Genomic DNA, 23259 nt, shown 5'->3' on the forward strand with positions numbered 1-23259 from the left:
GTTCCGTAAGCTCAATATATTTTCCTTAGACGCCCTTGGTCAGTTCCGTAAGCTCTATCTACTTTCCTTAGACGCCCTTGGTCAGTTCCGTAAGCTCAATATATTTTCCTTAGACGCCCTTGGTCAGTTCCGTAAGCTCTATCTACTTTCCTTACACGCCCTTGGTCAGTTCCGCAAGCTCAATATATTTTCCTTAGACGCCCTTGGTCAGTTGCGTAAGCTCTATCTACTTTCCTTAGACGCCGTTGGTCAGTTCCGTAAGCTCAATATATTTTCCTTAGACGCCCTTGGTCAGTTCCGTAAGCTCTATCTACTTTCCTTAGACGCCGTTGGTCAGTTTCGTAAGCTCTATCTACTTTCCTTACACGCCCTTTGCCAGTTCCGTGGGCTCAATATATTTTCCTTAGACGCCCTTTGCCAGTTCCGTGAGCTCTATCTACATTCCTTAGACGCCCTTGGCCAGTTCCGTAAGCTGTATATATTTTCCTTAGACGCCACAGGTCAATTCCGTAAGCACCATGTATTTTCCTTAGACTATTTCCGTTCCTTAGCTCCGTAAATTAGTGTCTGTGAATTTCCTTAGGTTCCTTAGTTCCTTAGCTCCGTAAATTAGTGTGAGTTTCCTTAGATTCCTTAGGTTCCTTAATCCGTAAATTAGTGTTATCCGAAGCAACTTGTTTATTGGTTCCTTTGCTATAGTTAGCCATACATTTATAACAAATATTCTTGGAAATGTAGCTGAAAATGTTTAGCGTAAGGTTGAGCAGTAACTTTAGGCTTTGGTTGTCCAGAAGCAGAAACAAAATTGTTTGTCAAATCGGGTTGCTGATGTGTGGGATTGATGCTCGTAATATTTCACGAAACTCAGCTGTTGTCGCTAATGGAAAAACTAATCAAACAGATGATGTACTTCTTAGGTTTGTTGTCAAATGTCTGCAACTGTAGTTAAAAATATAAGTTTGATTATTAAAAAGCAACAGATAGCTTTTATGTGCATGTTTGGTATTGCCTACTTCAAAGGGGCACGTATGTCAACGTAATGTAAGTTAGATTCAAAATGTGGTTTAATACTGATGACAATATTGTTATCGCTAACGTAAACTATAACACGATGTTGTATTTTTGTATTTACAAAGCATGAATCGACACAACAAAAAGGATATACTGCCCCAATAACAGAGCAAATTCGTTTATTTGGGGCAAAAGAGCAATCACATTCTTTTCGTTAAACTGTAGGAATTACGAAAGTTACAGTGCGCCAAAAACGTCACACTTCACTGATCACATCTCACGTAAAGTTTTGCTTTTGTGTGATGCTATTAACGCAACGAAGAGAATAGCGTGGCGTGCAGTTAAAGCATGCTAGTTCAACCATTTCGGCAGAAGGAACACGTACAGTTTGCATATGATTTCACGAAACAGTTAACAATTAATTTATGATTTTGTTTTCTTTTAACGTTAGCATAACGGACTTAGTCATGTTTTACCTTTCTTGACTTTGTTAAAAAGAAGTAGTGTTGGTCGCTTATTCATGCTACTTGCTAGAAATAATGACCTGTTTTGTTACGTATAATATTTAAAGATATTAGCCTATATGCCAATATTACTTTTTGCGTTCAATGGCCGGGAAATCGTTTTCTAGACAAGGTCTCCATATCCTAAAAATTGGAGATAAAAGCGGCGCGAGGTTGCCAGCAAAAGGTCTTTCGAAATAAAGATATCAGCTTCTGCATGTTTCAAACAACAAAATTATTGCTCTAACAAACACTCAAAAAACAACGTCTGTAAACATGAAAATTGTTCGTCGGATTTGAAAGTCATATTATTCGTTGCGCCTTGGAAAGTTCGCGTGCTTATGACTGTCGGCTGTATTTCGACCATACAGTGCTGTTGTTTTAATACAAGAATCGTTTCAACCAACAGAGGTTAGCTGCACTTCAGAGTTAAGTGTGAGATTAAACAAAAGTGTTTCTATTTATTTATGCATAAATTGACAAACTTCATGCGTCATGTTTGGTTTGTTATTTGTATGTGTTTGGAAGGTTAAAGTAGGGTGAGTTATTAAGTTTTACTAGTAGCTCAGTTGTTACAAAGAATTAAAGCTGTGACATAACATCCACATGAAATATTTGTGAATGGAGATTCCGATTCTTCAAAAACCTAGCATTAGTGCCGTTTGGCATTTTCGTCACATTCTCACAACCCCAAAACTGTTTCCGCTAGGGCTATGTTTCTGTTGCTGGACAAATCTCGGTTTGCCTGCGTTCCCGCGCACAGGCCAACTGGGTCGGTCAATATCCAACGTGTCGTCCAATCAGCAGGCCGCTGGCACGGTTTGCAAGTTTTTACTTTTTGGAACATAAAAGTGGCCACATGCATGTAGGCCAACGCTCTCGACTTCATCTTTCTGATTCGTTTGCACACTTTCGGCTTCGGGAAAGGTATCGGTTGTGGGATTCATTCGATGGAAGTGAACCATTTGCTTTTTACCAGCCGCTTTCTCGATGATATAGTTGACGGGTTCGAGGCCACTTTGACAACGCGATAAGGTCGCTCTAGCTTTTGCATTTTCCCACCAAGACTGCTGGTTTCGTGATTAGAATGCAATCACCGACTGAATGTGGTGTCCCGTGTTGTCGCCGATCGTATTAACTTGTCATCCGCTAGTGCTGGAGTCGGAGACTTTTCACATCATTTCCTTCGTTGTTCCAAAAAACCGCGTAAACGATGGATTTCGGCTTCGTTTGACATCTCGTTCCCTTTTTCGACATTTTCCCCAAGCAAATCTACACAAGAAGTGGTAGTGGTGGCCCTGTCAAAAGCGTGTGGGGTGGGAATGCCCAGACTGATATCCTGATCGCGTGAGTGGTAGAAGCCCAACCACATCAACCTTAACACGCTGTATCGGGCTATTTACCGTCGAGCGGACAAATGCTGCCTGTGGCCGTTGTGCGTTTTTTTAATAATATTGGCACTCGATACAACCCCGACAAAACTGTTCTACTGCTTCACGCCACCTGTACCAATGGTAACTTTCGGCGACTTTCGAGAGGGTCTTCACGATTCCTAGATGCCCACAACCGAGTGCGTCTTCTTGTAGTGCAACAATAACCTCTTGTCTTAAACTTAGAGGGAAAACTACTTTAAGTACGATCTTTTCCCCGGAATCAGTTTCCACGCACAACTCCTTTCCCTAAAAAAAGGCACTACACTTGAGTCTTGCTGGCGAAACCAGTGGGTGTGGTGACAAGGTCCTGGCTCCTCGCCAAGTTATTACGGAATTATTTCGACAGGGCGGGAATTGAGCCTCGTGGAATTTAAGCGGCGACCCCTTATTACCAAATACAACCCTAGAGACTCAAATAAGATCATTACCCTAACCCTGTCTCCCTAATTCAAAAATGGCCCGGAACCTGCAATAACGAACATTTAGGCCAAAATACCTCACACTGGTTTCACTAAATGGGCGTCAACAAAATACTCACTTCGCCACAATGAAAACCACTGTATAGCGCGACGCACACCTTATGGGTCATTCACGAGGCACTTCTTGCACCAGCCAATCAACCAATCAACGACTTGCACGTAAACCAATGGAGCGTTACAGGATTCGGAAATAAATCCAAATAAAACAAAAGAATTGTGCGATGTGTTGTGCGCAAACGTAATAAAGACTGCTTTAAATAAACAACACAGATAATCAAAGAAAGCAAAAAGAAAAACATTAGTGCCTTTAAATAAACAATAAAAACAACATTAAAGCATTAGTGCCTTGTATCATTTTCGCCACACTTAATAACGATGAATGAATCAAAAAGTAATCTGTCCTCGTGTACATAAGGTTTGTTTGTCAGCTGTGACGTCAAAAGTTCCAGCGAATTCAGCTTCGCTTTTATGTGAAAAAGTCGGGCAATATACGAGAAAATATGTCTAACAAGCGAATGTGTGTAGACAGGTCATTGCGGAAACAAACATGACTGTACTGAAAATTACTCATCTGGAAAGTAGTGTAGGCCTACATTATATTCTGATATGAAGATCAATACCAATCAATAGAGTTTAAAGTGTATGTAGTCGGCTCAACACCAATCTTAACAAAAACCAGAGGTAAACATCGTTTTTTATGTTGTACAACAAAGCTAAGTCGTATCATGACGCCAGTCTCAATATAGGAAAAATGTTATGAGCCTGAAGTTCAGCAAACTTAGTGCGCAGTCGACAAAGTATAATTAAAGCTGTTGGAAAATCCTTTCTAAAAACAATTTCATTAATTTGGAATAATATCAGCAATCAGCATTTAAAAATTCAACCAGCATTGTTACAATACTTAATTTCTTTTGTTGTTTGGGGGAAATTTTTTATATTTGCTCATTAGCGCCACCTATAGTTAGCGTCATCAGTCGTCTGCGCAACGATAATTGAAATCGCAAACTAGCCCAGATGGTAAAAAGTGTACTTTAACTTTGGTAAACTGTGAACAAATACTTGTTGCAAAAATAGTAATTCCAGAAGGGTATTTTTTTGTGCAGAATATCAGTGAACATTTTCAAATTTTCTTGTAATCTGGTAAAAGTGTACAGGTCAGAAAAAATTCTAATTTTTGGCTACTAGGTCCTGGGTGTCCAACATCTGATTTAAGAAAAACAAATTGCTTTCTGACAGGAAAAAAGCCTTGGGTCCAGTGATCACAACACATGAAATGATTTTCTCTTGTGTGATGCTATTAACGCAAAAAAGAGAATAACGTAGCGTGCAGTTAAAGCAAGAGCGTCCAACGTATTCGGCTAAAGGACCACAAACAGTTTACATATGATTTCCCGAGTACCTTGACAGGGAATTTATGATCTTGTTTTCTTTTGACGTCCGCATAAAAAACGACATAGTCATGTTTTACCTTTTTTACTTTGTCTAAAAAACAATAACGTTAGTCGTTTAATCATGCTAGTTGCTTGAAATGCTCACCTGTTTTTGTACTTGCCGATATAAAAAATGCAAACCTAGGTATGGTCTACAGGCTACCAGTGCACAACGCTCAAATAAATATCATTTAACAAATGCAATTTTCTTCACTAAATATAATTTTCCTGCATCATTCGTTCATTTCCGTGAAAAATTTGAGATACAGTAGAGTTCACCATGCCCTCAGATCTACTGCAAACCGACCAACGCCCAGTGTTTTCCACACGACCATAGAAAATACCACGAAATAATGAAATTAGTGTGATTTTTCACGAGTAAGCATAAACAATACGAAGCGAATATTTCACAACGATAATGACATGACAACCGATAGAACCTTAACCATAGCAATGGTTGGCAAACCCAGGCATGTGTACAAGTCAGGCATGTGATAAGTTGTTGGATCGTTTTGTATTGTATTTACCCAATAGAAATTGCATAAAATGAGGCGATTGCTGATGCTGACTTTATCAGTCAAAGTTTATGGTGGGCACACATATGTTTGCACATGGTTCTTTAAAATTTTGACGTAATTTGTAAACCGACACGCTGCGTTTAATGAGTTGCCTACCCCTAGCTCAGCGGTTATTAACTCATGTGACGATAATTTTCATACAGTGAGTCACTTAAAATTGCAGCAACTCGAACTGCGGAATGATGGGTTGTCTGCGCAACACAGCAGCATCAATTCGGATTAAGGCGTCACAAAGAAGGTCAAAGGTTTATGTTTATCTTGACCCATAAGACTAAACAGTAGTTGTCGGTTACTTGCTGATCACTTACTAATATTTCACAAATTATGATGGTGAATTTACTTGCAAATATATCGGTTTGTTTGTCAGAGGTGGTAGTGTAAGGCTTGGTGTGTGTCCATCGTATTAACTCCTAGTTTTATTCTAACCAAGCAATTGAAAACTTTTAACAGTTGCCATTAAACTACAAAAATGCTTCAACTAAAAGTAGTGTTTTTGATGTCTTGCAAAAAAAAATTTAATTTGGACATCACTGTACCATTTTGGGGAGAACACAACATACAATGATGAATAGTCATTTTGCTGCAGCATCTTTCTTGCTTAAGACACATTAACCTAATCTGTGACATACCCTATGTAAAGATCCTAACATGTTAATTTGTTTGGCAAAAGTGTGTCCATGACCTTGTTGACCTAATCTGTACAGCATTAGGATTTATATAGACATTGTTTGGCTAAACCTTATTACAATAATGTGATTTTGTTGACAGTTAAATTGTTTGTTACTTTTTGTTAAATGGTGATTGTCTTTCTAAAAGAAGCTTAAAACCAGCAAGTATCAACAGAGATAGCAAGATGAAAAGAACGTCTGACACAAAATGTCAGAATGATTCTCAAATTAAGCCACAGATACCAGGTAGGATGAGTTTTGATTCCATATCTAAAAAACACATTTAACGTTGTTTGGTTGATTTATTACAACCATGTAACACATTTAAATTCAGAATGCTGGCAGCAATAAAAAGAGCTGTTTTCCAAACTTTTACATTATTTCTTTCACATCATTGCTATGATCAGAAACCATTGAAATATGAAATTTCCTGTACTTCACCCTGTATGCTGATGAACATTATTAGGCTAGGTAACAAAGTTTTAATTTTTCGAGGTCCATCGCAGCAAGTATCAGCACAGGGGGCAAGCATGTCCGACAGCGCTGTTGGAATTCAGGGTGATGTCTACATAACCAAAAACTACTACAGTCAAGGTAACCAAGGGTATTGCAAATTAATGCAGGGAAAGACAATTTGAAAATATTCTTTTTTAAACAGGGTCTTGAGCTTTCTAGTTATGTTAGTTTTCTATTCATGTAGATTAACCAGAAAATTTATTCAAGTGCCAATTGATATATATAATATGAAGTTATATCGGTTCATGGGCAAAGTTTAATTTGAGCTGATTTTATGCTGACATTATTCAATTTACTGAAAACATAGGTACACCAAGCACAAAAGAAGATGATGAACAAAATGAAGGTAAAATATTTTGTGATCTACTTCTGCAACAAGAACACAATCGTATTGTTGAAATGTCAAAATATTATGGTGTTCGAGCCTGTATGTTTGCATGCTATGTCATTAGAATTTTGACATAATTTGTAAACCGGCACACTTTGTTTAAAGGGATGCCAACCCCTACCTTAGAGGTATTGGCGATGTGACATTAATTTTAACACAGTGAATCACCGTCTGCCGTAAAAACAATACACTGCAATAGCGAAACTATGATTAATGATGAACCTGAATTGGAATGGTTTTTGGAGGAATTTCTGATGACTTGTGTTTTTTGATTTCAGAAAAAGTGCAGCAAGAAGCCATCGAAATCATTAAAAGTCGACATAATGTACTAAAGACTGTCATGTCTCTTCCTGGTTTAAGAGAAGATGGAATCCCAAATGTTAATCCAAAACTGGAAAAACTTGACTTTTACAAGGGTATTGATCCCAAGAGAGAAAAGGAATTTGTGCCATCAACAATGAGGGACAGTGTAAATCAAGTTAAAGGCGAACCCACAACATTTGAGGAATTCCTGATTACACTTCATGAAGGTCACCAGTTTATAGCAATTGCAGGATTGCCAGGATCGGGAAAAACTATGTTATCCAAGAAACTGCTGAAACACATCAAAAAGGGGTATTTGATGTTACACCTAAACTTCATGAATATAGACTATGGTGATGACAAACTTACACTTCAAGAGCTCCTACTGGACAGGCAGTTTCCTGATACCAAGCAAACTGTCCTTGATGCTGCATTCAGATGGATGAAGCAAAACCAAGAAAAGTGCATTTTAGTATTTGATGGTCTGGATCAGGCAACATGGTCACTGGAAAATGTAAAGCAAATTAATACAGATTACAAAACTCAGTTTACAGTTCAACAGCTTGTTGCAAATCTCTGCAGCAAAACCCTGTTCAGAAATGCAACAGTAATCTTTACATCACGTCCGCATTCCCTGCTTGCCATTCCTGTGGAACTTCGTCCAAATTCTACCATTTATGTCCATGACCTTGCTACAGAAGACATGAAAAAGCTGTTTTATTTCTATGCTGAAGAAAAAGCAAGTGAACTGTTCGAAAAACTTGAAACTGAATCTCCACAAATGCTAAGTTTTTGTCACAATCCATTGCTTTTACAATTTGTTTTGTATGCCTGTTTGTTTGGTGGCCCAGACAGTTTTAACACAATTACCAACTTATTCCATGCAGTATTGCAACAATTTAATGTATCTAAATATGCAAAGGGCAAGAGCATAAACTTTGTCATAAAAGCCCTTGGCAAAATGGCCTACTATGGAATGACTCGCCGCACTGTTGTGTTTAGCCATGCAGACCTTTCTGCAGTGGACCTAGAGCATATTAATGTTCAGGATGTGATAATTAAGCTTGTAAAACACTCTTGGTTCTCACATCGTAAAGTTTTCGATGGTTCCGAAACTTTCTTTTTCTTTTCACATCAAATGTTACAAGAATTTATTTGCGCCTTTTACATTTCCTTTTTTATGCCTGTTGAAGAATTCAACCAGATCATTGATGAGGTGGTGAAAGTGTCACACTGGGCCATGGTGCGACGATTTGTCTGTGGCCTTTTGCTTGGACAGAAACGTCGTAAGCATGGCATTAACTATTTTTACAATATCTTTCTAATTTTCCTAATTGTTGTTTTTGCAAGTAGTATCAGGAAGTTATCTTGCTGAAGGAAATTTGGAGTCTGGATCTGACGGTGATGTTGCTTGCTCTGAGACAGATTCATGGATCCAGGAAAAAGGTATCTTTGCTATGTAAACCTGTAACTGCAACACATATTACCTGGTTTACTATTTGTGCAACACAAGCTTTCTATTTGTGTAACATTTGTAAACATTTTTTGAAAACAGTGATTTATCAATCACATTAAGTGAATGTTCACAGGTTACAGAAATTAAACAGGGATGAACAGTACATTTGCAAAAAAAAAAGTTACACATATATTCCACTATTTAGTGACATGCATTGATTTGAAAATTGGAAGCTCCTGCTTTTGCCCCAAAATGAAAACTTTGTCAACATAACTCCTGTATCCTGGGTCAAATTTTGTTAAAATTTTTATTTGCAGCCACAGGTTTGCATTTGAAACACATGTCATGTTTTAAAGTTTCAGGTAATGGCTTACGGCATTGAATGATTTGACATGCAAACGCCACACGAAACGATTCCTTAGCCATGTTAAAACATTGCATCCACAAATTTCAATGTTTAGTGACCAAGCATAGCTGTACCAATGGTGTATGTGTTCATTTTTACTGCACTACGGTTAGAAATTCAGAGATTTTTTGTTTTACCTGAGGAGTCCCAACTGTAGGGCCGCGGACTAGTACCGGTACATTTTCAACCTGTCCTCCCAACTTGTCGGCTAGGATTTTGTGTGGTACACGCCTTACAAACACGCAACTATAAATACAGGTTGGGCACATATGCCCATCCCCAGTAAACTATAACATGGTATTATCTTTGCCAAGGCTCTCGTTACTAATACTACTGCGTTAGACATGTAACATGCGTATACTTGATTCATTTATTGATGTCCTCTGCTTTACTGCATTAAATAACCTTTAGTTCCTACAGATAATATCTGTGTTTCCGCAAAACATACAGGTAGAAATAATTCGTCCAACCAAATACATGTCAACAGTTTTATTGCAAATGTTGTTTTTTCTTGTTTTCCAGACAAACGTGCGAAATTATTGGATGCGCTTTCAAGATATCTCCAATCTCAACCCATGCAATACGATCTACTGAGTGAGTAAATGATATGAATGCCAACAGTTTAATGCGTGTTTGTAAACACAACATTTATTTGCGTAACAATGGGTGGGTTTGTTACGTCACACAGTCATTGTTTGAACCGAACACTCAATGCAGTTTTTTTTAGTTGTGATTAAATGTTGTGGAGGAAAGACGCGTTTATTTCTGTCGTGTAATTAATATATTTTCTGATAATTTAAACGTTTCATATTGGATTGATTTGTTGGTTCTTGTGTTGATTAAATCCGACTTAAACGTGGGGAATTCTGTGCAAGAATAAAGTAAGTTTTAGTTTAAGTGATTTTATTAAAACTGGAAACCAGACATCTGCTTTTTTAATAAACTTTCCTGTTTTGTTTCAGATTTATTTCTGGATTTGAAGGAAATCCAAAAATGCCACCAAGAAAAAATCGCCAGGTTTTGTCCTCAGTTGTTGAATTTTACCCAAACCCGACTTCACTCAATCGTTCAGGTTTTGGCGGAATTTTTACCAAAAGTTACAAGAAACGATTTGGCGCTGTGGCTGTGGAATTGCGACCTGAACTCCGAAGATTTAACGATTATTTGTGAAGCAATAAAAAGAATGAAACAAAAGGTTTGTTTGTGTTTTTATTTATTTTGTAACCAAGATTCTGTTTTAAATCCCTGACATTTTTTGCAAAAGTTTATTTATTTAAAGAAAAAACACGGATTCGTTTTAGTTTTGGGATAAAATGTTGCTTCTTCCTGGTTCTGAATGTATAGAAATATTTCCAACAAACAATGTTTTTATTTTAAATAGTTGGAAATTCTCCTCCTGAGTGGAAACGAGTTTCGCGGAAAAGACGACGGGAAAAAAATTTGTGGGATTTTACCGAAGGTTGGGGTGGAGTTGAATCTGCGTGGGTGGAAAATGGATCCAGAGTCGATTAAGATGGTGGAGGAAGAACTTGCTAATATGGAAAACCCTGTGAGGATTTAATTTATATTTGTATAAAAACATTTATTTGTGATATTTCATAAAATTTAAACTTTTTGTGACTTTTTTCAGCCGAAAGTTTGGGGTTTGGATGAAGGTCAACAGTGATCCCCCCCCTCATCCGATCCAGATTTCAGTGATCCGGATTGAAGCAGAATCTCAACACGAAAACTATTTCCTGTTCCCGAATTATTTGTGTTTTGTTTTCGTGATTTTAAAAATAAATGATTTTTAACAAAAAACAAAAACTCTGACATTTTTTCTCCAAGCGTCACTAAGCAACATATAAACTTAAACGGTGCCACTAGAGGTATTATAACAAAAATAGAAATAATAATCAAATTTGTCAATGAAACACAATTTTGTGGCAGATTTCTAAGAAAAGCATTGATGCCGAATGGTTTTTGCTGTTTAAATATAGAAATTTTACAACGTTGATTTAGAGGTTTAATAATTTTTTATATTCATTCCGAAATTGTTCAAAAACTGAACAACGAGCAGTAGGTGATATTCATTTTCATTTGTGCAAAGGCATTTGGTTAGAAGTTGTGGGTCTGGAAATCTACTTTATTTTACATGATGCCTGACTGCTTCATTTCTCGGTTCCCAGTTGCATTGCAAGCTACTGATGTGTTGCCGTGCATTTCTATGTTGTGCTCGATCAGATACGCAAACCTGCAAGGTTCTAAACTGAAGCACACAAAAATAAGGGCGAATATTGCGGAAAACAGAATTGCCATTTTATTTGGATAATAAGAGCAAAATACATTGATAATCTTTTTGCTGATCATGGAATCTCAGAGTTGCGCACATTAGTGATTTTGTATTAGCCTCCAAACACTTTTCTGCACATTGCCTTTTGTTATTCGAACTGCTTTACCAGCTTCCACAGAGCTGAGTTTTTCCCCCTCAAAACATTCAGGTCATTCACCAATCCTGACCGTACATTACCTTGAATCAGCTGTAACGTCTTTGTTTTATAATTGAGCAATTATTTAGTGGACCTTCATGTGTTACCAAACACCAGCAATTCTTCTGGCAAAAAAAAGCAAAACTGCACGAATGTGGGTAAATGTATAGAACCTAAAACGCTCGATTGCTCTTGGCATTAATTGAGAAATGGGTATTTTTACCTGACCTTCGCCAAACAAATATTAACGTGCGAATCGCTCAAAATATTATTAGATAAAGGGTAGTTTCCAATTCAACTGCTTCGCACATTATACAGCAAAGTTTTGTTTAACCAACCAATGCTTTCATCTTCATTTCCTTGTGATTCTGGTACTTCGTTAGTAACCAAACATTGCAAATTGAGAAAAGGACAGAATTTTTCTACACAAACACAAAAGTGGAATTATTGTACGATCATCAGAAACACCACGTTTGGTTACAACAACGAGATAAAAAAAACATGGTAGAAACGTCTCTGGAGAAGGTTGTACGCAATTACCTTCAATATCCATTGCGCAAAACACAGAAAGCAACAATTGCTTAAAAACCCACATCCCTGTAAAAAAGGTTTGCGTGGAAGTTGTTTCGCTGTCAATTAAAAATCAAGAATAATTCCTCAATGCAGTCGAAAAATCAAGTTTTGCAAATAATTCATAAATCATGTGACATAAAATTTGGTGCCTATGCGAGCAGAATATGGCCGTAAAAAACTGATTCAGTGAAACAAAGTTCAGATCTCTGCCAGTAAAAACAGAAATTGAAATTGAGATAAAAGCAGCGACAAACTGCGATGGACGACGGGAATAAACCGCAACAAACAGCGGCACACAATACACGTTGTATCGCTTTAAAATGGAATGAATGAGGCTGGGTATTTTATTGGAAGGGACATCTCAATGTATTGCGCCACGTATTCCCAACCAAGTTTGCGACAAATCTGCAACAAACAGTGGTAAGTTGAAACAACACAGCTCGAAAATATGACAAACATCACCTGCTGTTTATTGCTTTTTATGCAACAACAAGTAAAACTTACTGTATTTTATTTTTATTACATTTTGCATTTCATTGATATTTCGAAATTGGTTTGCTTTAAACCTGTACATAAATACCTGTGTGGTTCTAGAAATGATTCAAGCCTTGTTTTTTTAGTTATAGACATTTGTTTAAAACCATTTTTAATCAAACAATCATGTTAGGCCGCGCACGAGCGACAAGTTTCTTGGGTACAAAGCTTGAAGTGAATTTCTTGCGTGTAAATAGTTTTAAGATGACCCAAAACACAGGTGACGTAACACGTCCACATTAAGACTTGGATACAAACCTCAATCAGTTTCAAGTCAGTCTCTTTGCATTTCTTGTCGTCGCTTTGTTTAAGAAGGGCTCGGGCGGCCAGACCATATTTCTTATTGGCGACCGCGTGTTTAAAAACAAAAGGCAGAACCTGGAAACGACAAAAATGTCATTAAAAGCTTGCACTGGTGTTGTTTATACTGTGTATATATGCTGGTACTCTGTATAGAATGAATTGAACACGATGATCTTCTCTTAACTATTGGTACAACATGCAAGTGTCAGTTAAGGCGACAAGCTCATAATAGCGCTTATGTTAATTTATACTTTCCATCCCACCTTGCTCTCGTTCATGTCCGCAAACATTTGCAACCTTTCGAAAGTTTCTTTAAGTTGTTCGCAAACTTCACCATAAGTTGTATCACAACTACCAAGATTGTCAGCGCCCTCATGCGGTTCATCTTTTCAGAAAGAAATGTGTAAAAAAAAACACAACTGGTGTATTCAATACACAGTAAAATATGTTACTAAGCTACAAGTATAATTACAGCGATATAAGCATGAATCAAAGATAATAAAGAGACACCTGTGGCTTCACTTTTTGATCTTTCTTCCCTCGCTGTGTCAAGTTGAACCATTTTATCTGCGAGAGCACAACCTTTATACACGAGCGATCCAATGAGATGACATCTCTGTTTTTCACTTTCACTGCGAAGGAAAATGTAAATGGGTCATTCCATGTCAAATCGCCTAAAACCATCTTAATTGTTCTACTGGTCAAATCAGGAGGAAACTTGTTGGACCACTGAAGGAAACATTTCGTGTGTGATAGGAACACAATTATTGGCCTTATTAAACATATATTATAACAGAAGAGGAACAATTTTCAGGATGTGGATGAAGTGGGTGCTAAGTATTTATGAATAAGGTTTATTTTCTGTGTACCTTGAGAAAGGAAAACAAGTTTGTTGTGCAAAAACATGAATTAGGAAAAATTGAATTTCAATGCACTAAAATTGCCCTATTTGATACCACAGCTTGTGGGAAAATTACATTATAACATTTAATATTCCATGCTGTGTATAAAAACAAGGTATATCCCAAATTACTCATGCATGACCAAAAGAGATGTTTCTTGGCCAATATTATCTTTATGAAGCGAAATAACAAGAAACCGAATACTTTTACCACTTCAATGATTTGATATGTTGTAGCTGTAAGCTGTATGTTTTTAGACCTAAAAGTTAACCATCTGACAACCTCTGGGTCACGAATAAGGCCAGGTCAAATTCAGGGTTACACCAAAGGTCAAGAGGTCAATGTAAGAAGGAAACAAAAAAATCAAAACTGATTATACAGACAATTCTCTTTCAAACAATACCGAAGTCATCAAATTTGGCCAAGTAGTTTTCGAAATACAGGGGTTAAAGCAGAAGGCAAACCCCTGAACTTTGCCCCAAATGACAACTGTATGGAAACATAACTCTTAAACCAATGATCTGAGTGAACTAAAATTTGGCATGAGTGACTGTGCCATAGTACTTAACACATATGTTTCATCTACATTAAAGAAGTTTAGGTCATTTGGTGATGATTTAACATGAAATGGCTTAAATTTATGTAATATTGATTGACTTGCAAGCAATCGCTAAGTTGCATTGTAAATATACACGCATGTATACAGTATTAGAACATTATTGGCATAACATTATATTACTTCTACCAGCTCTTCGCATGAAACGTTTTACACAGAAATAGAATTTTAACGAATCATACTAGAGTTAAATGGTTGCCAGTCTGGTGGTTTTACCTCTTTATGGAAGCAGCATCTGGTCTTGGGTCGCACTTAATCCCAAGGTTAGCTGATAATTGATGAGTATCAATACGAGATATAACTTCATCAGCCGTCTCTATTATTTCATCCAATTTCTCCTCTCTTGTCTACAAATGCACGAGCTTAATGATGGTGAAAAAATAATTTTATTTTCAAAGTATTTCCGGAATTTTTACTAATTCACCTGTCTTAAAAAATTAATGATTACCTTTGTCGCTTCAAGTGCTTGCAGTTTAGCCATGTAAAGAGGTATGTGCTCACCCCAGTCCAACCTCAGTTTATCAAACAAGTCCAGTCGTTCTTGTCTGTCACGGAATATCAAAGTTTAGGATATAATCGTGTCAGCAATGATTTTGTCAATTATCAGATTTGGTTACGTCATACTTAGCAACCCAGGAAATTTGAAGGTCTCTGACGTCATCCTCACACTGGTTGGAGCTTTTGTTTGATTTCTTTGAGTTTGAGTTGCGGTTAGTTTTGTTCTTGCTTGGTGGGTCGATCAGGACGTACGTGAATTTGTGTGTGTACTGCAGAAAACAAGATATGCAACATATAAGATTTGAACTCTACTGATTTAGATGCCTAGGATATCATCTATATGAAAAAAAGTAACAAAGACAAAAGGTTAATTTCTACATAGTTTGTTATTCTACCTCTTCAGAAATCTTGGACCTTTTTCCGCTATACAAGCTCTGTTAACAATACACATTGCTTCAGAGGAAGATAAATTGAGTGTTTGAATTAACACAACTTACTGCACGTTTTCCAAGCTCCCCTTTTGCCATGCTCATCTGACCAATCAGGTACTGTCCTCCAGTCACATGCTTTGGTAATCTGAAATATTTAAAAGTGATTTAAATGTTGTTTAGCGCTTGTCACATGACAAACAAACCAAACAAACACAATCTCACTTGTCTTCTTGTAACGGAGCAACATAGAATGGAAATGGATGTCCAGGAATCACTGTTTGATTCGACATCTTGTTACTTCCCATCAACGCGTCTCTGTGTGTGGAAAAAACATCCAGTGATATTGATGACGACAGTTTGGCTTTCACCACTAGTGCGGCGTCCTTCAGTCGGTGTAGGGCGTCCCTCGATGAATGGGAGACTTGTAAGCGTATTGTGTATTCACCTTTGTCCAATTTGATTGGGTACTGTAAGATAAATACATGCACAATCAACTGTGTCTAATTGCAAATATGATATGTAATTAATATAATGAATATACCTGGTGAGGATAAGCGTCTCCTGCACCCACAAAGCACTTGTTGGAATCAAACATCAACCATATCTGACTGTTATATTCATTCTCGTACAATAAATCCGACAACATGGGAAAGGATATGGTGACATCAGATGATTTTGTCTGCAGACAATTTATTGTGAGTTGATAAGTTACAATAGTAGCCCCAGTAATATGTGCAGGCTGCTCAGTTTAAAACTTCCTAAATTCATCATAAATTGTTTTAGGTTTATGCGATAATTTCGTAAATAAAACATAAACAGTTTTAAGTCTTTGTTGATTTAAATCAACCACATTCTCACCACATGCAAAGGGTATGTGTTGATCATCTCATATGTTGGTTGATCTCCAAGAACATGATCTCTAGCTGATAATGGACGTATACAATGATCAGTTGCTCTCAGAGGTTGAACAACGTGTTTGAGGGTTATAGAGGGTGAGAGATCTTCTCTTTCCAATGAGCAAGTTTCAAGGCGATGAATTCCGTTGGCTGCATGCTGGGGAGGTTCATGACTACGTTACTTTCTGTATTTACTTTATCTTGGTTGTACAACACACATGCAAAGTTTTGTGTTCAGGACTAGATACCACATTACGAAAGATTGAACTGACAATCTAAGGCAGTGTGGTCTATCTCAGCTATCATATCATTCTTTAATTTATAGTGACATCACCGACACTGATTGATATTAGCTGACTAGTGGTAGCAACATGCTCCTGGTAAGGTTTGAACTTTGAACCCACAACCTTGAATACAGTGGTTCACCAATCAGAGTGAATGAAGTGGTCGGTTTAAGTCCAGTTTATACATTCTGTGTTATGAGTCAAACATAGAAATATTACACTTACCATAACCAAGTTGTTGCTAATGGTAAGCCCACGGAATTTGACGTCATATGAAATGGAGACGTCACCTAAACTTGACCACCAGCGGGCGACACAGAGTTCTACTGTGATCCCAGACTAAAAAGTAAAACACATTAAGTAATGCAAAACAATGCATGTAGATTGCGTAAGCTGCAGACAGATGGCCACTGTTTCAACATAAAAGGTCTCATCAGTGCTGCTGGTGTAACTATCAGACGACTTTGCTGACGAAACGGCCAAGCAAAGACTTCCAATTTGTGGTGAATATACAATCACCGTCATCCGTTGGTGCTTGGCCGTTTGGTCAGCAAAGTCGTCTGAAAGTCACACCAGCTGCACTGATGAGACCTTTTATGTTGAAACAGTAGCCATCTGTCTGCAGCTTATACAATTCATATTATTGGCTCCACTTTGCTAATCAAATGTATGTAGAGGTAAATAAATTACTAATGTTAGATATTATATGATATTATTGTGTGCAAAGGCGGGAATTGTTACCTGAACAGCAAACGCCTGCTCTGTGGAGCCACCTGCTGGAACATTTACGAGCTTGTAAAACTCTTGTTCACGAAATGCTCTTTGTGGTCGAATATTGACGCAGTGTAACACGAATCTTGCTGACTGATCGATTGAGTGATTTTTCAACGTCATTTCTGTGGGAAAAGTAATTGTCTCATCCTAATATAAGAGTCAATACAAGGCTCAAGCAAGCTGTTGCTAAGAACTAAAAAATACATTTTCAGCATAAAGTTAATTCTAGGTTGAATCTGTGCATTTGTCAAATCCTGACCTGCCCATGTTGCACCTTCAGGTACATGGAAGAACTTTCTTGCTATCTGTCCAGGTTTAAACGTTCGTTGTTCTTGTTGAAGTCGGTAGTTGGTGAGTTGATCAGTTCTAGACAAAGATATCTCAGGTTATGAGTTTTGTGAAATTTTTCATTCATTGGGAAATGAAGTCAAAAAAATTACAATAAAAATTAATCATAAAAAGATAAAAATACTTAAAAGACAGGAAACTGAAGGATTTTACTTTTCTGGTTTAATGACAGTGACTGGCAGAGTGAAAAGTACTCCTGCATCCAAACGCTTTGTGTTGAAACCTTGAACCTGGGCATAATGTACACCTGGAGGTAATCCTCTTGGATCCACCTGAAAATGCAACCAGATGATGATTTAATTTAAACAAACATGAATTAGAATCCATAGAACAGATCAACATCTTTTCAGTAACATTATTTACCTGGTGTTTGCGTAACTATATTATTAAAGTCTATTCCAAATTGTTTAGTTTAGGCAAATCTTGGTGGCAGCCATAAAACTTACTTTGACGACAAACGCTCTTGCCATGTTCATCATTTCAAGATGTGTTGGACAAACTACCCAGGGCTGGTCACTGCATACAGCCATATGACAACTGAATTCAATCTTTTCCTCAGGACCTAAAGATTTGAGAAATGAATGTTCATCCGCAAACACAGACCACAAAGAGGGTTTGACAACTGTTTAATATTTTTTGTGCTTACTTGCTGATGAGTGAAATTTGGGTTCGACAGTCACACTGACAGAACGTGGTTTCAAACAATCTTCATAAGAACGTAGATAAATTCCTGCAAACAAGTTAAATATTATGTTGATTTCATGATCTTGATAGATAACTGAAATTCAGAAACTATACAGGTTGCAAACAACAATTTATCTTAAACTATCAACAATTACCTTTTCCTGATTGTGGAAGTGAAATGTCAAAAGATATCTTGTTTTCTGGTGCAGCAGCATTATTTATTATATATTCATATGCTTCATTTACCTTAAAAATGTGAGATATAAATTATATGTAATCTCCCACTATATTCATATCAGCCTACCTGTAAAAATCCATGACCCTGAGCAAAGCATTCAATAGAGCTTTGTTTTGATGCTGTGTTTTGTATCGCACGACGTATACTGTATGGGGTATATTGTATTTCCTGAGCTTTTAATGCTAAAATATAACAGTATTTTTATTCCTGAATCTGCACAAAGCAGCAATTAAAAAATAAAATTTAAACATTTCCAAAATTTTAGTTGCTGAGCTATTTCATTATCATTTAATCTACCAGAGATACAAAGTGAAATTGCACCAAATACACAACTATTTTAACTAAAAACCAATATTTACTTGGGATTTAAATTTATAAGTTTCTGTCCAAACCAGATGAAAGACTACCTGATAAAATAAGTGCAATTGCACCACACGCATTTGGTGAAGACATTGAGGTTCCATTCATTAGCTGACTCCCGTGTAAAGTCCAATTTGGAACAGAGGTGATGGCGCCACCTGGTGCTGATATGGACACGCCAAGTGCTCCATTCACACTAAAATGTGATTCAATAACATTTGAAATTAATAACACAAGGTAACTAACAACAAAAAACAAGTTATTTTATTGCTTACCATGGGCCCCTTGATGACCATGTATACTGGTTGCTAGGCAGTTTTTCAGTCATCGAATATTCAGCTGTCATCATGTCAGGAGATACCCACGCTCCTACACCTAAAGAACAAGACAAGGAGGTTGAGAACCTTTATTGTGTAAAGAACCGAATGCCGGCAAAACGCCATGTGAATGATACTGAAAAGAGAGACAAGGAAACCATACAGTCTACCGACAAAGCACAGGTGCTGCAAAGAAACAATTCACAAGAATTTTTTTAAGAATGACAACAAAGCAACTGATTGATATAGAAAATAAGTCAGGGTGAAAATGGTTTGTGAATATGTTTTGGACGCCTGGCATGAAATAAATGTAATTTTTTTTGTTTTCTTAAAATGCAAGAAATTGTATCAACATTTTATGGACATGGTATTTTAAGTGCACACAGCATAACCTACCTATAATGTGCTCTGTAGTGCCACCTGGTGAGCCCACCGTCGACAAACATGGACCATTGTTGCCGGCACTTGACACAAATATGAGATTGTGTTTGGTGACGGCCTCTTCTATAGTGGAGCAGATTTTTCTGAAAAAACACACATGACAAATTCTATGACATGTAAGTGATAGGTGACATATTTCTTACCCAGCCCCCGGCCAGTGGCACGCTTCACCATAACTGAGGTTGGCAAAATCACATCCCAGACGAACAACCTCTGATAACTAGAACACAAATATGTACGTTAACATACAAAATTTCAAGTATATACACAGATAATAACATGATGTAACCATCTGTTCCTGCTGTTTACAATACAGAACACAAATCAAAAAGCTACACATTTACAACAAACAAAATATCAAACTGACCCCTCTGATTAAACCAGTTCCAGTCTCCATGGTTGCAAGTCTGGAATCACCAATCTTGATGGCAACAATTTGTGCACCAGGTGCAATACCATTCTTGTCTGGTTCATCCGCAAAATAACCAGCAGTTATGGCTGCAACATGCGTTCCATGTGACCCTGAAAAAATTATTTTGTATAGTAAATGATACAAAGAACAAATGTGACATTACAACACATTCAGGCACTTACCACAATTAGCAACAACACAAAGAACTTTTCCTTCTTCATAAATATTCACAGAGAAGTTGAACATAGCCGTTCTACTCAGGGTTGCATACTGCTGTGATTCATGGTAGCCAGCTAATACTGGGCAAGACTGCAAGTCCCCGGACAAACTAATATCAACACAAGCTCTAAAAACAAGAGAGCTAAATTGAAACGAGTTTCAGTAAAAATATGACAGAATTCAGTAATTTTCGGTAAGAAGGAAATTTGAAGTTTATTTGTTTGTGAAGAACACAGTTAACTACAACATTAAAAACAGTACAAGAAGAATTATGATTTTCTACTTACTGGTAGGTGTTGCCATCATGAAACACAACACAATCAACAACTGGTCCACATGCATCCCAGCTCTTATCTAATTTGTCCAAAACCTCCACTTGTGCCTGGAGATCCTCCTTATAAAATTTGTCCTTCTGAAGAAAAAGGGGGCAAGTTAACATTTGATATTATTTCCATGACATGTAGTTTGATAATGTTCAAACAACTGAAACCTGCAGGGTTCCTTGGTCTGCTTTGGTGCTTTCTTCAATCTTGCCTAGTGTAGTGGCAGTAATTTTCTTGTGTTGGGAGTCCCATGTACCTTCCTTCTTTTCTTTCTGTGAATATTTAATTGTTCAGGCAACCAAATAAATAAATAAATTTGTTGAATCTCAATAATCATATTACTCCACTTGGACAGACAACGTAACTGCATGTGCACACACATTTTGCATGATTTTATAATATCTTTTGTATTTTAAAACCAAATTGCTGTTATAAGGAAAATTCTCTCTTTTTACCTGCAAGCGATCTTTTAGATTTTTAGGAAAAATGAGGGACAAATCTTTTAAACCAATGTTGTAATTTCCACTTGGGTTGTTCCAAGCCGATGGAATCTAAAAATAAATACCAACTAATTAACACAATGTCATTTTCTCTCGCTATGCTTAAAAATGATATTTCATTGATAAACATTATGCTGACAAATCAACATGTATACCAAAGTAACTACACACCTTCAGTGTTCGACCAGTTAGACCAACAATATTCCCATCATGATCAGGAGTAACTACAGTGCTTGTGTCAACATCTCCACTACCTGTTGCGTCAATGATGTCGACAATCTTGGGTCTTCCATCTGATGTAAACTGGAAGAACATAGGTGGTTATTTCCTAATTCCTGAATTTCAGAGTTTGTAACATTTGATAAAAGGTAAGTTGATACATAATTTGCACATATGTGTCGGCGCAATCAATTTTGAAAAGTTCTTAATTTGCACAGGGAATCGTTCCGTGACTTATAAAGTGTATGGATTTTGCATAGACATCTATTTTTTATGTCAATGTTTTATTTTTTTCAAGAGTTCCCCAAAATAGGAACAATATGAATGCACACTCCAGAAAATTGTCAACATGTCAACAATTTACTTACATCAACATTTTTCCTACTGTGGCAAAACCACACAACACAGTATAAAATCGATCATTAAAAAAAAGGTAAATACCTGAAGACCTGGTGCCCCAGGATCAACCCCTGTATCTAGAATTGCGATAGTTACACCTTTTCCGTCATAACCTGGGTTTTTGAGCAAGAAATTTAAAGCTCCAGTTTCTTTTTTTGGTACCATGGATTGAAGGGGAAAGTTGGAGTCAATATCGGCCATATCGCCAAATACTCGATATTAAATACAAAAACGATAAAATCTTGCAACGCAGCTAGCAGAATGGCTGTGCTACCTTTCTTTGTAAATTCCAACGCAATGAAAACGTAAAACCTAAAGAAAACCCTACAGAAGAAAGAGACAATGTATAAAATAACAATCATTAACAGGAAAACAAAATCACCAAAACAAAGCCATTCCACTTTACTAGCCAGCCAGCCAAAGTTAAGTCAGTATTTTTGTTCTGCGCTCATGCGTTCCGGTATTTGAGTACTAGATGAGGACAAAATATTTATACTTTAACTGCTTTTTTTTTATAGGAATAAAAACATATGTTTGAGTGTTTTACAAACGGTTTAAATCGCACGAACGTAATTTGAATAACAGCAGTGCCAATTAAACTGAAAAGTTATTTTTTTTGTTTTTCTGGTCTTTAACTTCTGTAAAATTCATGAGCTCAATTTAAAATGTTGTGTCCATCGACGGTTATTTCAAGACTGCAATTAGAAGTTGCTGCTTTTAAATCCCCTGTACAAGAAAGACTACTTTGATAAAAGGGATCCTGCAATAAATGGTTATCTCGTCCCGGTCGTTATTATATGGTCACATATAAATGGAACTTTGTGAAAAAAGTTCGGTGACTCCTAGCCTAAAATTAACTCAGATGTTCAGTGAAGGTTAAAATATCCGATGCGCCAGTTGCAATCCATCATTTTTAAGTTCAACCCCGTAATCCTACGGCCGTGAATTTCTTTCACAACCACACGAAAACGTGACGCGATAATCCAGTTTGATTGGTTTATTACGCAATTTTTCCTCTGTTATTTGGTTATCTTTTTTTGCTATACTTATTTTAAAATACATATGGGCTTGATTGTGATGATTGCTTGCTAAATTTTCATAATTTTAATCAATTTCGGCGTTAAAAAGCAGCGTGCCAATATTTTCCGGTCCAGACCGATGGTAACCTTGTCTGCATCGATTGTCATGCAAAATAAAATAACTTTTTGATCGATTTTTCGGGGCGATGTTTCGGTAATCTTCACATGAGCGCCTGACATGAAGCCCTCTACGGTTTTATTGGTGCCCACGCCATTTTATGCATCATTTGTTTATTGTTCATTTTCGCTGTAAAACTTTACCTGCAAGCT

General features: G+C 37.0%; 2 protein-coding genes across 7 annotated transcripts; one reads left to right on the forward strand and one right to left on the reverse strand.

Moving 5' to 3' along the window:
* The first annotated feature begins 6244 nt into the window (after window positions 1–6244).
* On the forward strand, window positions 6245–10940 carry LOC145903679 (uncharacterized). 5 transcript variants are annotated; one of them, XR_014402674.1, is made up of 9 exons: window positions 6245–6348; window positions 6598–6696; window positions 6926–6964; window positions 7285–8595; window positions 8660–8763; window positions 9693–9765; window positions 10134–10188; window positions 10244–10366; window positions 10553–10691. XR_014402674.1 is itself a non-coding variant. In XM_082991794.1 (9 exons), the coding sequence occupies exons 1-9, from the start codon at window positions 6288–6290 to the stop codon at window positions 10835–10837; spliced, it is 2124 nt and encodes a 707-aa protein (XP_082847920.1). In that variant the 5' UTR covers window positions 6245–6287; the 3' UTR covers window positions 10838–10940. The 5 variants fall into 5 exon arrangements, 4 of the variants coding, with proteins under 4 accessions (XP_082847920.1, XP_082847922.1, XP_082847921.1 ...); XM_082991794.1 differs by adding an exon at window positions 10802–10940 and having other exon boundaries at window positions 10134–10366; window positions 10553–10720; XM_082991796.1 differs by adding an exon at window positions 10802–10940 and having other exon boundaries at window positions 8660–8755; window positions 9694–9765; window positions 10134–10366; window positions 10553–10720.
* A 1106-nt stretch (window positions 10941–12046) lies between these two features.
* Window positions 12047–22230, reverse strand: LOC145903671 (tripeptidyl-peptidase 2-like). Of its 2 annotated transcripts, XM_082991781.1 has the most exons (31): window positions 21953–22230; window positions 21464–21595; window positions 21248–21343; window positions 20960–21064; window positions 20757–20881; window positions 20433–20596; window positions 20206–20360; window positions 19982–20058; window positions 19794–19921; window positions 19356–19455; window positions 19128–19276; window positions 18787–18902; window positions 18638–18728; window positions 18445–18528; window positions 18245–18360; window positions 17952–18070; window positions 17710–17816; window positions 17418–17572; window positions 16902–17015; window positions 16355–16549; window positions 16038–16175; window positions 15719–15963; window positions 15563–15641; window positions 15461–15499; window positions 15192–15334; window positions 15016–15112; window positions 14784–14914; window positions 13560–13681; window positions 13313–13434; window positions 13005–13124; window positions 12047–12617 (listed from the first exon to the last, which is right to left on the reverse strand). In XM_082991781.1, the coding sequence occupies exons 1-31, from the start codon at window positions 22109–22111 to the stop codon at window positions 12528–12530; spliced, it is 3813 nt and encodes a 1270-aa protein (XP_082847907.1). In that variant the 5' UTR covers window positions 22112–22230; the 3' UTR covers window positions 12047–12527. The 2 variants fall into 2 exon arrangements, with proteins under 2 accessions (XP_082847907.1, XP_082847908.1); XM_082991782.1 differs by lacking the exon at window positions 15461–15499.
* Window positions 22231–23259: the final 1029 nt, after the last annotated feature.

The sequence above is a fragment of the Ascidia mentula genome, chromosome 5 (assembly GCF_947561715.1).
Source record: "Ascidia mentula chromosome 5, kaAscMent1.1, whole genome shotgun sequence".
In the NCBI taxonomy this organism is placed as follows: Eukaryota; Metazoa; Chordata; class Ascidiacea; order Phlebobranchia; family Ascidiidae; genus Ascidia; species Ascidia mentula.